The 18,616-nt window shown below is 44.0% G+C and overlaps 1 protein-coding gene across 1 annotated transcript in view; it reads left to right on the plus strand.

Moving 5' to 3' along the window:
- LOC114922890 overlaps positions 1 to 18,616 on the plus strand; it is a 41,243-nt gene that overhangs the window by 20,795 nt on the left and 1,832 nt on the right. Inside the window, exons 4-8 of the mRNA XM_029285063.1 lie at positions 2,741 to 2,800; positions 5,418 to 5,480; positions 5,583 to 5,657; positions 16,598 to 17,087; positions 17,229 to 17,241. Of these exons, the coding sequence (XP_029140896.1) occupies positions 2,741 to 2,800; positions 5,418 to 5,480; positions 5,583 to 5,657; positions 16,598 to 17,087; positions 17,229 to 17,241 (701 nt within the window). The remainder of the gene's footprint in view (positions 1 to 2,740; positions 2,801 to 5,417; positions 5,481 to 5,582; positions 5,658 to 16,597; positions 17,088 to 17,228; positions 17,242 to 18,616) is intronic.

Raw genomic sequence — 18,616 nt, forward strand, 5'->3', positions numbered from 1 at the left:
GTGAATCAAATTCGTGAAGATGACCTCAAAGCTGCCACGCTGCTGTGTGTGTGTGGGCAAGAGACCTTTGAGATTGCGGAGAATCTGGTCACCCCAGCACCACTGGTATCAATCACCTACACAGACTTGAAGAGGATGCTTCGAGAGCATTTTGAACCCAAGCTCTCAGTGATTGCCTGGCGACACACGTTCGAGCAGAGGGACCAGAGGCCTGGTGAGTCTGCAGCAGAGTTTGTTGCGGCCTTGCGACAAGCAGCTAGGCCCTGCAAATTCAAAGACTTGGAGGAGAGACTGAGGGACCGGCTGGTCTGTGGCCTGCGAAGCCGGGAGTTGCAGCAGAAGCTCTTCGCGAAGGAAGGCCTCACGTTCCAAGATGCCCTGAGGGAAGTTTCAGCCGAAGAAGCAGCAGGCGGAGCTGTGAAGGCCTTGCAGCTCTCCAAGCCCCCTCAAGTTCCAGCCACTGTCCATCAAGAGGTTGCTCACGAAGAATCCGAACAGGATCCAGAATTGGAAGTGGACCGGCTGCATCAGACTCCAGGGAGAAGGCCTCACAGAGGGAAGGCCCAGCCAGCATCATCCCCTCAGTGCATCGGGTGTGGAGGCTGCCATCGCCGCGCGGACTGCCGTTTTCGGTCCGCCATCTGCAGGGCCTGTGGGAGGCAAGGCCACATTGCCTTCATCTGTTTGTGTCGCCAGAAGGAACGTTACCCAGAAGAATTGCCTCAGAAAGGTACCAGGGTCCCCAGCCAGAACAGGGTGGGCTTCTGCGCATCACGTAGGAGCGTTTTTAGAACGGGGGTCCACAGGCCACTTAGGAAGAAGCTTCACATCGATGTGAAGTTGCAAGGGGTCCCCTTGTCGATGGAGCTGGACACTGGGTCTGCTCTATCGATCATCACCCTAGACACCTTTAACAAGGTCTGCAGCAGAAGCGGCCTACGGGTAAAACTCAGGCCGTCAAACCTCATCCTCACAGATTTCCAAAATTCCAGAGTCAACGTGAGGGGGGAGGCCACACTCAAGGTGCAGCGTAGGAATTTTGAGGGGCTACTGGATGTAGTTGTGGTTGGGGGAGACCATACGAGTCTCATTGGACTCGACTGGTTTGAGGCCCTGGGAATTCAGGTGACTGGAATACACAGCGTGCAAACAACAGGCCTGGCTGGGGTCTGCAAGGAGTTTGCAGATGTGTTTAGTCCAGAACTTGGCTCCTACAAAGGCCCTCCTATTTCTCTGAGGCTAGACCCAGCCATAGTCCCCATTACAATCAAGCCACGCAGGGTGCCCTTTGCCTTAAAGGGTAAAATAGATGCAGAGCTGGATAAACTGATTCAGCAGGGTATCTTAGAGCCTGTGGACAGTAGTCCATGGGAAACGCCCATAGTTACGCCACTGAAGGCCAATGGTGAAGTTCGAATCTGTGCGGACTACAAGTGCACGCTTAACAAAGCGCTGCAGCAGCATTCGTTCCCAGTACCAGTGGTCAGTCACATTCTAGCCTCCCTCAAGGGGGCCCAGATCTTTGCTAAGCTTGACCTGGCTCAGGCCTATCAACAATTGCCAGTTGATGAGGAAACGGCCGAGGCCCAAACTATAGTGACTCACAGGGGGGCATTCAAGGTAAAAAGATTGCAATTTGGAGTAAACGTGGCCCCTGGCATCTTCCAGAGTGTAATGGAGCGAACGCTCCAAAATATCCCTGGCATTTGCCCGTACTTTGACGATGTCCTCATCGCTGGGGACTCAGCTGACAATTTAGCCGAAAGGCTGAGAGCCGTTTTGCTACGTTTCCGCCAAGCGGGGCTGAAGCTTAAGCAAGACAAGTGCAAGATCGGGGTTACCTCCACGGAGTTTCTAGGATTCCGCATTGATGCTCAGGGCATCCACCCTGCTGAATCCAAGCTNATGCAACGTAAGCAATGTAATGGAGTGTTGGAGTATTTAAAATAATAAGTGTGCCTTATTATTTTAGCCAAGGGGGGAGGGGTGTTATGTCCTGGGCCAGCAGGCACAGGCTGCAGCGATTGGCCCGGGCAGACCATGTGGATGCCCGGGACAAGAAAGGCTGCTCCCAGCCTTTGCAATGATTGGCCAGCAAGGTATTGTGCAGGGGGGCTATAAAAGGGGGCCACACGATTTTAAAATCTGTTCTGTTGGTGTTGCAATAAAGGAGAACTGTTGGAACTCATTGCTTCATCTCAGTGCCTCTTTTCCTGAAACAGAACAGACAAGAGTTACCCCTTCTTGCACAGTAAATCAACTACAAAGCTTGCTTGATAACCAAATGCCAGTTGACACTAAGAAACTTTTTCTTATCAGGAGATAATCTCCAGGACATCCTTCTGTAAATTATCTTTTCAGTTTAGGAATGTTAAAAGTTATCTAATCAGTCCTTACAACCCTAGGATAAAAGTTTTCCTACATTCTAGTCTGTACTGAACTTGAATATCATTTTAAAAGAGAAAATAAGTCAAATTAAAATACAAAGTATCTATGTTAGTTAACAAATTATAAAAATTCATGTCATGTGCCCCTCAGGAGAAAGGCAGCAGGTTTGCAGTGTCCCTCTGGTCAGTCCTAAGGGCGAATGACCACAGGGTGCTGCAATGCCCATAACTCTGAAATGGGGTCATAATGTAGTTTTGGGGGGATTTATCATCAGTTCAAACTGCAGTTAGGTGACCAGTCATATCTCAAGGACTTCTTGTAACCTTTTTCATCTTGTTTGGTTCTGCTTCAGATGAGGAAAACTATGAAAATGCTCAAGAAGAAGAAAAACCAGGAGATGTAACTTTGAATGGTAAACTAATTTCTCTTAGAAGTTTTGCTTTCTTAATGTAAGCACATAAGATTGTTTCATGGATTTGGTGAAGTGAGCTGATGAACTTCTCAGGGGCAAGTTTAAAAAAAGTCAGGATGCTGGTCATGACCGTGGGGTCCAGATGCCCTTCTTGATTTGCTTGACCATCCTGTACAGATCCCCCCTGGACCCACTTTCTTCGGCAGCTCTTTGAATGAGTAAGGTTGCCTGGGGAGGAGCAAAACCCTATTCAATTTGTGGGCAGAGAACTACAATTTTTAAGGATAGCTTAAAAACAAATACTGAAGGAGAATATTAAACATTCAGTTGTGGTGTGTATGAGAGGGGGAATTCTGAATCTTGTACAGATAGTCCTCAATGTATAACCATTCATTTAATGACCATTCAAAATGGCACTGAAAAAAAATGACTTACAACTGATCCTTACTCGTATGACTATTGTAGCATCCCCACAGTCATAAGATTTAAATTTGAGTGCTTGGGAACCAACATATATTTATGATGGTTGCAGTGACTCTAGGTCATGTGATCATCATGTGTGACCTTCCCAACTGGCTTCAAAGTCAATTGGAGGAAACAAAATCAATGGGGCAAGCCAGAGTCACGCAACAATTCCATGATTTGCTTAACAATTGCAGTGATTCACTTAACAATTTGGGGCCAAAAATGTAAAATTGGATACTATCCACTTAACATTCATCTTGATTATCAACCAAAATTCTGGTCCCAATTATAGTCATAGGTCAAGGACCTGTATAAAAAACTCTCTCAGATGTTTATCCACAACATGAGAGTGGAAAGGTGCAGGTAGAGACAAAATACATAAACACCAGCCTTTTAATCTCTAATTCCTTCTATATGCCTTCAGCCCATTTATCTGAAATATGACGCTCCTCGTCTGAATAGAACAAGCTGGACAGGAGAGCAAGGAGCTTACCCTGTACTTGAAGCAAAGCTGAGATACAGAGGTGGATTCAGACCCACAGATTGGAAAACCTTGATCTGGAAGAATGGATTAATAATGGATTCCTATTAAGGGGGTGACACCTTGGGAAGAAAAGTTTATTAACTTCACAGATTAATTGGCTTGGCTTCTGCTCCAATGGAAATGCCACCTCATTTTGCCTCCAGGAATCCCACTCTTTTTCCAGCTGTTCCCCTACCTGTCATCCCGAATGAGTATAGGAGCAGATTTGCTAAAGTGGGTTGGGTCTTTTTCCTTTCCCTTACTGGTAAAAGAAAGAGCAAGAATGGAGAAGACACCAATTCCCTCTTGGTTTTAAAATCCTCCCCCCCCCCCTTCCCTAGTTGGTTGGAGAAGTACTAGCCAATGCAAGAAAGGGAAGGTTGAAAAAGCTTCTGGGTGCTAGACACCAGTGTAAAAATGGAAAACAGAGCAAAGCCGGCAGCCATGTGGAAGTGGCCAAAGAAGCTATGATGGAAAAAACAGTGCTTCAAAATTAAAATTCTCCTTTAAGTTGGAATAGTTGAATTGAGGTACAAGCAGTGTTTCTTTATTAAAGCTGAGGACTTATACTCTGAACTCTCTACTCTGAACTGGACTAATGACCAGCCAACATCTTGACTTAAGAAGCCCACTTGCACTCATCCAAACCTAGATACACTGTGTGTTCTGCATGCCTTGTGGCCAGATCTCACTATCACTACTATTGGCGCTTTCCATATGAATGTACCCCAAGCTTAGCAACTTCCAGTTCTATGGACTTCAACTCACGGAATTCCCAAAATGGGCCATTCACACAATGGATCAGTGAATGAATCAACCTAGAGTTCTCACTTGAGGCACAAATATCTAGACTCAAATTAGAAACAATAAGCAAGGTGCTAGCTCTCTAAAGATGTATAATGCTGGGAAAGGTGGAACAAAAGAGAAAAGGATGACCAACAATAGTGTGGAAGATCTGAAAGAACAGGTTGGAGACAGATTTGTCCTAGAGAAAATCTATCTACGTGGTCAATAAGATCTGACACCAACTTGATGGCATATAATAATCAAACAATTTTAGAGATAGTGTTTTACAGTCGTTCTTTTCTACTCCATTGCCAGTACCATCCACCTATCTTTCAATATGAGAAAAGCACCAGGATGAAATTTCCTTTCCTTATCAACCCTATCCTGTCCCTAGGGCCTCTCTTTCAAATCACTAAGAGAGTAATTGGCTTGATTCCCCTCCAAGGAAATGGGTAACAAAATGTAATAGAACTTACATGCCTTGAGGATACCCTTACTGTAGATGGTGTTAGAATAATGGGGAAAATAATATTTTAACATCAGTCAGCAAAAGATCCTTATGCACGACTCATTCATGGACTGTGGATAAGATGAAGGCCTCATCACAAGGACACAACAGAAAACACATGTTGCCAGAGCAAGTTTGTGCCTTGATGAGGTACAAGTGGAGATCTCAGTCCTTCAAACCATTGCTACAAGAGTGGTCCACAGCTCCTCAAGATCTCAGAAAGAGGACCCACCCTTCTTCCCCAGATATGTTTCATAAACAGTATGCAAAGCAATAACAACCATCCTTTACTTCCTCTATTTTTTAAATGACAGCTGTTCTTTCTTCTATCATAGATGTGCTCATTTATGAAAATAAGAAGGACAAGGTGAAGTTTGATCTTCGCAATGGGAACTTAGGTATTGAGAAGTATATGAGGGTCTTGACAGAAGGGGGAATGCAGGTGTCATGATAAGATCCTGGTAGAATATTCTTAATTATTGCTTTCTTATGTCCCATAGATGACTCATGGTATTCCAACAAAACTGAACAGATCCTTGAGAATTTGACTCAAGACCAAGACCCCATTGTTGAAGGTAGTGTCTGGATTTGATATGAAAGTTGAAAGCACAAGCATAACATTGATATAGATCAGGTTTTCTGAAACTTGTCAATTTTAAGATGTGGAGAATTCAGTTCCCCAAATTCTCAAGTCAGCACGCTGAAGGGGAAATTCTGGGAGCTGAAGTCCATAAATCTTAATGTTGCCAAGGTTGACCAATACTAATATACAGGAAAGCCAACTGGAATTCTGAAACTGGTGTTCTTCATGTGTTGAAACGTATCTTCACACATACCCAGGCGTTTTAGCTACAGGTAATGTGAAGTGTACTGTACCGCAACACCATGTTAGTTGGGAACAGCTAGCAGTACATCAAAAGTGGTTTTCATTTTTGAAAAGGCAACTGGACTGATTTTTTTTGAGGAAAAAGAGGACACACAAACTTTCCATTCTCCCACCACCACCACCCTGTCAGAACCTATCATTCCCCCTCCCACCAACTAATCTCAACTGTCAATAACTGTCCTTCCATCTCTCACAGCATCAAATACAATTGATGAAGCTTCCAGGATAGGAAGTCCTGTTGTCTTTTCAAAAATAAAAACCACTTTTGATACAACTATGACCTAGATGACTGAGAATCTTCATAGACAGCTAGACGTACAGTGCTGTAATAATCCAAGTGGACATTGTCATACTGTGGATATAGTTTTTTTCCCCCAGTCCAGAATGCTTATTCTTGTTCTTTATTCTAATATAGACTATTTTCAAACAAAGATGTCTGCAGAATTTTGAAATTAACAAACATATTGACTATATTGATTGCAAAATTGTAAAGATACTTCAGCACTGGTACTGCTTGCAAATCCTCATTCTCAGGAACGTTCATATCATGCCATTGGGACTGCTGCAGATTTTGAAGCATCACATTACTGCAGGAACATTATTTTCCTTCTTTGCCCTTCTTACGGCTTTAGTTATTTCTTTTATTATTATCAAATTTTTATGCCACCCATCTCATTATCAAGCGACCCTGAATGGCTTATGAGAACTTTAAGGGTATTTCTCACAATAAAAACCGACTGCATAAGATGCTGACAAAGTTATTTAATCATGGGGCTGCTGGTGATAATCTACTGTATTTACTCAACAGACAACGAAAACTATATAAATTTGGAAGAAGAATGTCCTATGAGTTCTGGTACAGCATGACTCATTGCAGGTACTAAATAGACACTGAAAAAAAATCCAAGTCCAGAATGAGTTATCTCCAAATGCAGGACCTGTCTCCATCTTCTCAGCAAAAGCCAATCTGTTTCTAGAAGGCCTATTTATTAATATTATTACAGCAGTGATGGGATTCAAATATGTGAACAACCGGTTCTCTGTGTGGATGCCATTTCCAGAAGTCCATTCTGGGCCTGGGCAACAAAAAATTAGCTACCTGTTCTGCTGAACTGGTATGAACTGGCTGAATCCTACCACTGTATTACAGATAGTCTTCAACTTACAACCACAATGGGACCAAAATTTCCATTGCTAAGCGAGGCACTTGCTCAATGAGTCACACCCAATTGATGACCATTTTTGCAGTTAAGCAGATCACTACAGTAAATCACATAAGCAAAGCCAACTTCCCTCATTGACTTTGCTGGTCAGAAGCTGGCTGGGAAAGGCTCAGATAGCCATCCCATGACCCCAGCACTCTGGAACTGTTATAAATACATGTTGCTTGCCTAGTGCCTGAATTTGAGCTTCAGCCTCTGTGTGCGGGTCAAGGTTGGCTGTTTGCAGCATTTCTCCCTGGCCAGCTGGTTGGGGTGTCTCAACTAGGCTGGTTGGTTGAACCCCTTCATCTAAATCGGTGGGACACTCTGCCATGGCTGGGATAGGTTCAGTATACTTCCTAGCTATTTAGAAGCCAATTGGATGAACTTCTATTTTTGACCACTAGGGGTTGCTACTTGCAGATCAGCTTCAGAGGTGCTGTCTGTGGGTGGAGGTGCCACTGGGTGCGTTCTCCTGTGCTTGTGGGTACTTCAGCGTAATTCACCTGTTCACCACTAGGGGTCACTTTCTGCGTATCAGCTACCGGGGTGCTCTTCCTTCGAGGTACACCCTTTGTCCACTAGAGGGCTTTCTCTGGGCGTGATTAAAGGCTTGCGTGTAGCTCCTCCTTTAACCACTAGGGGGCGTCTGAAGAAAGGCCAGCCAAATTCTTCCTATTACCATGTTCCTGCTAGTGGCCACTGAGAGAATGTAGAGGTACAAAAACTCCCACCTGGTCGTTAAGTTGCAGGCTGGAACCCCTTGGTCATCAGCTTGTGGTAATAAGCAAGGATTATTGGCTTTGCTTCCTTCTCCTTAATCCCTCAAACTGGAACAACTTGGTCTTCAGCTTGAGTGAGTGAATACATTATTGAAGTTCACTCTGTGCCCTTTAGGGTGTGTTGGTAGCTTGGGATAAATTTAAGTAGCTTGCACTTAACTAACAGATTCACTCTGTGTGATTAATGATGTGTGCAGTGAAGTGTCCTCTTTCCCTCTATAGGGTACTCTGAGCTTGGCTTGGTATAAGCTTGCTATGTGCTGAATTAATTATGAAGTTCCCACATTTAATTGTAAGAAGATTGCTGAAGGAAAAGCAAATTGGCCACCAGGAGACGCTGCTGCATTGCTATTGGAAGTTGAAATTCCAAACATTCCTAAGGGAGGAGGGAGTTTGGCCTCTTTTCACCAGCGCTGTGTTTGAGAGAGCAGCTTAATTGCTTAATTGCTTTCCTTAGCGACCTGTTGCTAGCTTGCGGACAATGAAGGCTGTTTTGGTTGAGAGATTATTGTCTTTATTGCCTGGAAGGGGCCGCTCTCTGCTACCTTCTTGGCTAGCAAACTCATGAAGAAGAAGCAGATGTCTTGTTACTTTGTTACTCTTTAGGCATAAAGACTCTAAACACTTAAGTTTCAAATCATTGATTTGCATGAGACAGGCTGAGAGAGTGACGCTCCCTTTTGAAAAGCAGTGAAGATTTAGTTGCCTGGCTTTGGCTGCATTCCGATGTAGAATATAACAAGGTGAGAGGTATCACCCTTTCCAAGCCTCTCAATCTCCAGCAAAGAAAGGAAGGGGGAATAAAAAGCCCAAAGCTCCTTTTGGTGTTAGCAATTCAGACTTTACATGAAAGAAATCCTTACAATAAGAGTGCAGTGATGACTTGGAGAGTTAGCAGCGAATTAACAAAACAATGCAACTGAATCACACCTTCTTTGAAACGTCCTAAACAGACACACTGACTTCACTGTTGCAGGCGATGAAATCAGTCACATCAAGTTACTTTCACATGCAAGAGAATCTTTGCTTTTTACTTCTTTAAATTTGCAGATCAGAGGAAAATTAATTCCATCAAATTTACTATTGCAGGAGATCCGAGGAGAATTAATCCATCAATTTACTATTCTGTCCTAGACAGGAGATTTTGCCTTATTCCAATCTGGAACAGATAGATAACTCAGAGGAACAAACAGAAAATATTGCTTTATTCTGGGAATCCTAAACAATGACTTACAGTTTGTAGAGGTGCGTCCAAAATAGGTTTCTGCAATTTGATTGTCCCACAGGTAAGTTGATATTAGATTTTCCCCTCTTCTCCTTCTTAAATGTCACATGTTGGGATGATTATGGGATCTCCAGCCGTGTGGCTGGATGCCATGAACAAGATGAACAAAAGAACTCCCATGTGGCTAGTGTCCAGGAAGTCTCCCAATGCCCTTTAGAAACTCCTCCCACTGACCTAAAGACAAACCCAGCCTTTAACCCAATAACTGCCAGGGTCCAGAACAATGTCGAATTGTTGATAACATCAGTAAATAAGTTTACTGTTGTTACTATAATACAATAAATACAATTACAATAAAATAAAATAGAATAATTAAAAAGTGTTAGATACAAAGAACTCAAAACAAGGTAGGTCAGATTTATTACTTAAAAAAATTCTTTTTGAGTTTAAATGACAGCAAAGCAACAGTAGCAAGATAACTGCTAAGAGTGAGAAGCATTCTGCAAGAATATAATTTAATATTCAAAGTCTGAGCCCTTGAATTTATTTGAAAGTAAAAGGTAAAGGTTTCTCTGTCAGTCATGCCCGACTTTAGGGTATGGTGCTCATCTCTGTTTTGTGGCTGAGGGAACCAGCGTTATCTGAGGACATTTTCTGTGGTCATGTGGCCAAAGGCACACAGGATGCTATTACCTACCTACCAAAGTGGTACTTATTAATCTACTCGCATTTGCATGCTTCCAAACTGTTAGGTGGGCAGGAGCTGGGGCAAGTAATGGGAACTCACCCCATTGTGTGGTGCTCAGGTCTCAAATCCGGTCTGTCAGCTTTGCAGCTGACAAGCTCAGCATCTTTAACCGCTAAGCCACCGTGTCCCCTCTTTCATCTACCCTCTTCATCTACCATCAACCATTTGGCCCTAATCCCATTGCGAATGGGTCACTGGTGAACATAATAAATGATGTGGATCAAGGGACTGAGATTCTATTCAACAGGCTGCTTACAAAACTTCCCATCAAGCTATGATGAAGACATGGCTGCGGGGCTGGTAATATTTACCAGATACATAATATCAGGAGTAATTAACATAGCCCTAACATTGAGAAATTCCTGCTTTGTTCATCAGGGTCTCAATCCTACGAAGAGATGAATGGATCCTTATGCCCCACTGCAAGCAAGCTGTTTCACCTGCATACCAACCCAAGCAATGAAGAGGGTGAGTATCCTGGATTCTCTAGGAAGGATGTTGGTTGCAGGAACTTAGAAGAACTTAGAAGAAGAAACTTTAAGGTCTACTTTGCCAAGAAAACTGCAGGGACTAGTCTAGGCAGTCACCAGGAGTCAAGACTGACTTGAAGGCACCAAAAAGATCACTAGATGATTTTAAGCCAATCATTCACTCTCAACCTAACCTATCTCATAAAGTTGTTGTTCTGGAGAGGAAGTGTTGTGCATGCCATCTTGAACCCCTGAATAAGAGGCAAGATATAAATCCAGTAAATAAAATAGTTATTTTACACCTTCAAATAATTTAAAGCTACTTCCAATAGATGCTGGGCATAAACTTAAGAATTGTTCCTCCGAACTTTAAGAACAAGCAGCAAAAAGGAATGTTTTTCAAAGCCATGGTATTGCAGTGAATTACAATAAGATAAGGTAAGGTGAGGTGAGGTGAGGTGAGATGAGATGAGATAAGATAACCTTTATTGTCATTTTTTTACTGTGGGCACAACGGCACACATCAAAAATGAAATTTAGTTGCCCGCTCTCAAAGTGAAATACATACATGACACACACCTAAACATACTATGTACAACATATGTATAGACCCACACCCCTACATATACATAAAATATAAATATTAAATACTGTCCATCTTGAATATATAACGGAAGGAGGAAGCTTGAGAGTTCACAAGGTTAATGCTGTATGGAATGAAATGGGTGACTTTTTTGCATTTAAAACTGTGGCAGATGGAGGAAAACCAACAGCTGCTGAAGAGCACTTTGAGATTTTATTGATCTACGAACATAGGGTATTTTGTTTGAAGAGCAGAAAACATTTGCATGCAAACAAGCACATTTATCAAACTAATTGCATACCGTATGTCATCTTCCTGATTTCCTTATTTAGGAATAATAGCTGATTTAGAGAAAAAAAAAGTGTTGTCCTTGGCCAAACATACTTATTTTTAACTTGCTTCTTTCCGTAGGAACTTGACCAAGACAGAAAATATGGAACAAAGAGACTTGTTACTAATCTATATTGTCTATGCTTGTTATTGCTGATTCTCTTCCCTGACAGAACTTTCCTTTCTGTAACTTTCACAACAGTTTCTAACTTATAGCTAGTCCTTGACTTACAACCACAATTGAGCCGAAAATTTCTGTTGCTAAGCAAGACAGTTGCTGAATGGTTTTGCCCCATTTTACGATCTTTTCTTGCCACAGTTGTTAGTAACATAGTGGTTAAGTGAATGTGGCTTCCCCATTGACTCTGTCAGAAGATCACAAAAGGTGATCCCAGGGCATTGCAACCGTCATAAATACATGCCAGTTGTCAAGCATCCACATTTTCATTACACAACTATGGGGATGCTTCCATGGATGTAAATATGAAAAACACTCATAACACACTTTTTTCAGTGGTGTTATAACTTCAAACAGTCACTAAACAAATGTAAGTTGAGGACTACCTGTACTCTAACTATGGTTTTGGTTATGTCTGATAATGTTTCTGGATTTCAGTCCTGCGTAGACATAAACTCAGCATACAATGCATTTTCTTTCACTGTTCAGACATCCATTCCAGATAATATAGGACAGTGGTTCTCAACCTTCCTAATGCCGCGACCCTTTAATACAGTTCCTCGTGTTGTGGTGACCCCCAACCATAAAATTATTTTCGTTGCTACTTCATAACTGTAATTTTGCTACTGTTATGAATCGTAATGTAAATATCTGATATGCAGGATGTATTTTCATTGTTACAAATTGAACATAATTAAAGCATTATATGTAATTATATATTGTGAAATATTTCTAATTACAAATAAATGAAATTTTGTCTCTCTGTCTCCCTCTTTCTCTTTCTCTCCCTTTCTCTCTCTCCCTCTCTCCCTTTCTTTCTCTCTTTCTCTCTCCCCCTCTTTCTCTCTCCCTCCCTCTCCCTTTCTCTCTCTCTCCCTCTTTCTCTCTCCCTCTATTTCTCTCTCCCTTTCTCCCTTTTTCTCTCCCTCCCTCTCTCTCTCCCTTTCTCTCCCTATCTCTCTCTTTCTTTCTCTCTCCCTCTTTCTCTCCCTGTCTCCCTCTTTCTCTCCGTCTCCCTTTCTCCCTCTCCTCTTTCTCTCTCCCTTTCTTTCTCTCTCTCCCTCTCCCATTTCTCTCTCCCTCTCTCCCTCTTTCTTTCTCTCTCCATCTCTCTCTGTCTCCCTTTCTTTCTTTCTCTCCCTCTTTCTCTCTCTCCCTCTTCCCCCCTTTCTCTCCCTCTCTCCCTTTCTCTCTCCCTCTCTTTCTTTCTCTCCCTCTCTCCCTCCCTCTCCTTCTCTCTCCCTTTCTCTCTCCCTCTTTCTCCCTTTTTCTCTCTCCCTCCCTTGCTCCCTTTCTCTCCCTCTATTTCTCTCTCCCTCCCTCTCTCCCTTTCTCTCTCTCTCCCTCTTTCTCTCTCTCCCTCTCTCCCTCTTTTTCTCTCCCTGTCTCCCTTTCTTTCTCTCTCCCTTTCTCCCTCTCCTCTTTCTCTCTCCCTCTTTCTCTTTCTTTCTCTCCCTGTCACTCTCTCTTTCTCTCTCTCCCTCTCTCTTTCTCTCTCTCCCTCTCTCTATTTCTCTCTCCCTCTCTTCCTCTCAAAGATCCTTAAAATCCTTAAAAGTTATGCTTGGGTGGAAGACTTTTTCTTTTACAGATGGGGTGGGTTGGCAGACTGGCCATTCCAGGGCTTCCTGCACCGGCTGACTTAGTTGTCTGCAACCTCCTGTTGTCGCTTGAGGGGGAGGAAGGGACACGGGTGGGAGAGATTCCTTCTTTCTCATCCGAGGAGGGAAGTTATGTTGGACCGTTGACTCTGTGTCGAGCCCCGTGGACCCGACATTCGCGGGCAGGCAGGAATCCGCCCGCCGAGCCGCCACCTCCCCATCGCCCTCCATGCCGGCCGGCTCCGTCGCTAGACCTCCCAGCTGACAAGCGCACATTCAGGGGGTCGCCAGCTGACGGGCGCAGAAGATTGGCGCCGCGGCGGCCTCCCAGCCATCCGCTTCTTCGGCTGGAGCGATTGCCAGGGCTTGCATGGTCGCCGGCGGCAGGGAGCGCGTCAGCGGCCATGGGGACCACGCCAGCGGTTCTGTGCCATGGAGGCTTGAGGCGCGGGACACAGAGCGGTGCGGTGCCGTGCGAGGTGGCAGGACAGGGGGGAGGGGTTACCTGCATCCTGCCAGCCGAACTCTGGAAGCCTGCCTGAATGAAGAATTTTAGGGGCAGTTGAAAGCGAGACAGGTTCCTAAGACCATCGGAAATATGTGTTTTCTGATGGTCTTAGGCGACCCCTGTGAAAGGGTCATTCGACCCCCAAAGGGGTCCCGACCCACAGGTTGAGAACCGCTGCACTAGATGAAGCTAGGCAGTCATACAAAGCACAAGCCGATAAAAAAGGGTTGAGCCTACACCATTCATTATAGGAGAAATGGTGTACTTATCTACAAAATACCTAAAGTCCCTACAACCCTGTAAAAAACTTGGACCAAAATATATAGGGCCTTTTCCAATTAAAAGAATCATAAACCCAGTAACAGTAGAATTAGAATTACCCAAAAATCTCAGGCAAATACACCCAATTTTTCATTGCAGCTTGCTGAAAAGAGAGCATCAGTCATCGTTACGGCCAAAAATCACCCCCCCACCTCCAATCATGGTGGAGGGCGAACAACACTTCGAAAGGAAATCCTCGATTCTAGGAGATATCATGGAACTACTCAGTACCTAGTAGCATGGAAACACCTCCCTGCCTCACAAAACGAGTGGGTCCATAAACGTCATGTCAGAGCCCCGAAGCTATTAAAGAAGTTTCACAGAGTATCCTAACAAGCCAGACTAACTTTTATACCTGTTTTGTTTTCTTTTCAGGTGGATCTCTCTTATTTTTAAGGGGGCAGGATGTCAGAATCCAATTATATTTTATCTCTAGTTATCAACTATGGAAAACCCCATTTCTGCCCTCTCTGGATTCTGTCATACTACGAAGGGGAAGGGGGATGAGCAAAAGGGTTTTATGGCTCTCACTTCCTTCCTTACAACTTCAAAGGGACTGAATGTGGATCTCACCAAACGGACTGAGCATAACAATAGGGCCCATCAGCTTTCATCTACTCCTCTCTGAAGTCTCCTGCCGGCCATGAGGAAAAGGGGGTGGAAATGTAATGCCTGGGATTGTCGCTGGAAGGACGGTGGGGTGGGGTGCTGCTTGGGAACACTTAAAACCTTGAATGGTAGGAGTGGGCCCTCAGGTCCTGTCTAGAACGCCTGCAACCATCTTCTCTTAATAAAGATGCCTGTTGGAAGAAATATTCCAAGAGTTCTGTCTTCTTAAGATGCAAAGTGGGGTGGGTCCTTACATTAGACAGGACCTGCAGAATTAGTCCACCTGGAAGGGAGAACCTTGCCGGGGGACTTTGCAAAAATTACCATGTCAGACGACAGAGCAGGGAAGGGAGAAAACTCCCCGGAAAGGGAGCCGCTGCCCTGACTGAAACCCTGCCAGATGTCGGGATCTGAGAGGTCAGATTCCTCAGGAGAAGAGGTGGTGGAGACACGGGACCACAAACCTTGGTGGTCAATGGGCGTTGGAAAGAAAGGCTGTCACTAAGAAGGTGGCTATTGCGAATTGTGCCCAATTTTACAAATTTTTTTGCTGCAGTCCTTAAGCAAATCACCATAGCTGAACCACTTGGAGTATGTTCTGCTTATAGTCCAGTGCTACACTTTCCTTTCCACTGCCACTTTTTGCAGATCTTTGTCTTTCTTCTCCTGCCTTGGGCTTCTTCTTGGTTTCTCCTCCCTAGCTGTGAGTCCTCTGGCTCTCCGCTTTCTCAGCCACTGCTTCTGCTGCTCCACATCACATTTGTCACTTTTTCTCCAGCACATCACCTGCCACACCTAAAAGTCTCTCCCCCACTTCTCTCTCTCTCTCTCTCTCTCTCTCTCTCTCTCTTCTCTGGCTTCTTCTATAGTTCTTTCTTTCAAAAATCTATGTGCCAGGCAAGAAGTGCTTGCAGTCAATTCTTTGGATCGTAATGGTTTTACTTTTCTTTTCTATATGATATGGCTTACATGCCTAGGCTATATACTTAACAATAAGACTGCCAAAGAAGGGGAGAATGACCTTGACAATCACACATAAGATTTTCTTGTTTCAGAGCAGCTCATCCTTCCAGAGTGGGGATAGTGTGACTGATGGAAAAATGACTTTCACAATCTGGATGCGTGTTCTCAGCAATCCTGAGCTTTCAGAAATGACTTAGAGAGAGAAAAGCAGTTATAAAGTAATAAACAACAATGTAAGGAAGAGGATGTTTAGGTGTTCTAGTCCACCTCTCTTTTTGTTAAGTATACCCTCTGACCTCCATTTCTATGAGAATATAAATAAAACAAGCATATCTATACATAATTAGAATGAATATGTAAATCAAACAAGGCCCTGTCATATCTACCTCTGCTATCTGTACCATCTGAAATTGTCATCACATCTTGCTGTCTGGGGATTAGCCATTATCTGAGCTGGACTGTTGGCCACTGGAGAGATTATTATCAGTAGTGTCTTCTTTTTCTTTGAATCTCCTCCCTAGAAAAGTTTGTTAGCTTGGTTTGCCCATCAAAATTACTTGTCAGCCAAAATCCTTCTTGCTGTAGGTCTGTGTCCTTTGACTTTCTTACATTTTTCTTACATGTAAATGCATACATACATTTTATGTATGTATGTGTATTTTTTAAGTGTGTGTGTGTGTGTGTGTGTGTGTGTGTGTGCGAGAGAGAGAGAGAGATTCGGTAAATTCCTAAGGGAACAGAACTGGATACAACCTCTGCCTGGTACGGAGTTGAATGTATCTTTCTACAACTTGAAAGTGTGTTACAGTGTTTATGTGCAGTTGTTTATTGACCCAGAGTAAGAAAATTGTGAAGAACAGGTGCAGATGTTTAGACATTCTTTCCATCAGTGCCACCTCCTTTGTGACAGATTACAGCTTTGAAACATTTCCTGTAGGAAGCTAACAATCTTTCTGTTCTTGTTTTTGGAATTTTCCTATTCTGTCTTGCGTGCGGCTTCCAGATGTTGACATGCACATTTCCAAGCAATACTGTATAGCAGTAGGTGGATCACAGCTGTTGGCCTTGGATGCTGACTAATGGATTTAATCAGGTTCCTAGATAGTAAGAATGTCTTCTTCTATCCTCTCTGTTCCCAGCTCCCCCACTTGTTAAGCATGGCTCCACAAACGTGCAGTTGACCAAGCCAAGCACAGTTGCGTGTACAGCAACAGATTTTTGTCCTGGCAAAATATCCATGACGTGGTTCCAAAATGATAGGATTGTGCAAGGCCCCGAACAGCCTCCTGCTCAGCCCAGCAACAGCCAATTGTTCAGAGCAGAAAGTGTCTTGAAGCTCATACCAGAATTTTCGGATGCCAATGCCAACTTCTCTTGCCATATCCATCACCAAGCGCACGAAGGGCCAGAGGTACTAAATTTCCGGCTGCAGTTGCAAGGTGAGTTTGACCTTTTGCTTGGAAAGCAAGGATTGCTGGCAGCCTTTCTCCAGCTGTCCAGTCACAGCCTCTTTATTTTAACCCATTTCTTGAAATTTGGGCTGAAAGGCAGAGCTGACGTTGAGCCCAGCGAGACCTTACCGGGAACGCCGCCACCACCGTAACCGCCGTCTCAGCCTTACCGGCCCCGCCGGTGAATTCAGACGCAGGGAAGGCAGCAGGGCTGGCGCAGCAGAGTGACGTCACCCCTCGCTTCCCTGCAGAGCCGCCGTTTGTGATATCGCCCCCTTGTGCCTCGCAGGGCTCAACACGGAGTGAGGGAGGCAGAACGGAGCTATGCAGGCTTACCAACTCCTATGGACACAGGCTGAAGAGACTAATCTTTGAAGGACGGCCATAGGCGGCTGCAGCGGGCGGAGAGCGGGGGCTGGGCGGAATTAGGCGGATGCTGGCTTGGGAGTGGGTGGGGCAGCTTGGATGCGGGTGGGGCGGCTTTCCTGTGGGTGGGGCGGCCGTGGCCTTTATGTACGGCACTGAGAGCAGTAGATCTCAGTGCTAACTTTTCCTTACACGTATGGCAATAAAAGCAACGTTTGTCTTCCGTACCTGTTTACTGGCTTGTCAGGAGCATCAAGGATAGGACGGCTGGACAGCTGAGTTCACAAAATGCAGAAAACATCATCTTGCTTATTTAAATCTTTATTTTTAAAAAGTCCTAATTAATTATATTTATGTGACCCACCCAGTTACAGACCCTTAGCTGACAAACCTCATGTGGCTTGGTTATTGTGACATCCTAAAGTCAGAACCAAACAAATCATAGTGTTGTGTAGCATGAACCAGCCATTAGGTTCACAGCTAGCTTTAGACTCAACTTGGAGTCGTTTCTGCCTTCTGGGTAATGTCACTCTTTCAACTAATCTGTATTTAGTGGAAGATGAGAAGCTCTTGGGGACTTGTATATGTTCTGATACTAAGTTGAAAGAAACCATGTGATATTTTATATGGTCACCCAGAAGGATATGCACAACTTGGATATCTGCCAAAGGGGGAAAAAAAGGACTAAAGTACTAAATTGTGCTCCCTGTAGAATCAGAACATGGCACACGTCAATTTGATATCATTGCACTTTTCAGACACAGTGGTGCACAATCTAAGGTCCCAGTGCTACACGTAGCTCCCCAAACATTGGATGTGGACCCCCAGAGATGTTGCTGTAGGTCAGGAGAAGAGAGAAATAAAAACACAAGGGTATTGCAGTAACTGCATATATCTGTAATGATGGTTGTTCAAACTGCACGTGATAAAACCTACAGTAGATTTACTGTCTTGATAGATTGGTTCTTTCAGATTGTAAATATATGGACTTTATGCCCTGTAACCTCTCCCTCTGCTAGCACAACTCAAACGTGAGCCTAGGGCTCTGTAGGGCTTAGAAGGTGCCTGGTTTCCCACTGGTGGGAAACCAGGCAGCTTGGCTCCCTGTAGGATCCAGGAATGCCCAAAGGCAGGTAGCTTTGTAGCTCATGACCTGTGTTTGTTTGAAATCAGTGTTTCTCAAATATGGCAGTTTTAAGATACAAGGACAGCAACTGCCAAAATTCTGACATATAAGCATCTTAAAGTTGCCAAGTTTAAGAAACATTGTTTTAGGTGGAAGAGGGGCACAGTCACTGGACACTGATTTTG

This window comes from Protobothrops mucrosquamatus, unplaced genomic scaffold (assembly GCF_001527695.2).
Source record: "Protobothrops mucrosquamatus isolate PMUCROS unplaced genomic scaffold, P.Mucros_1.0 scaffold1236, whole genome shotgun sequence".
NCBI lineage: Eukaryota > Metazoa > Chordata > Lepidosauria > Squamata > Viperidae > Protobothrops > Protobothrops mucrosquamatus.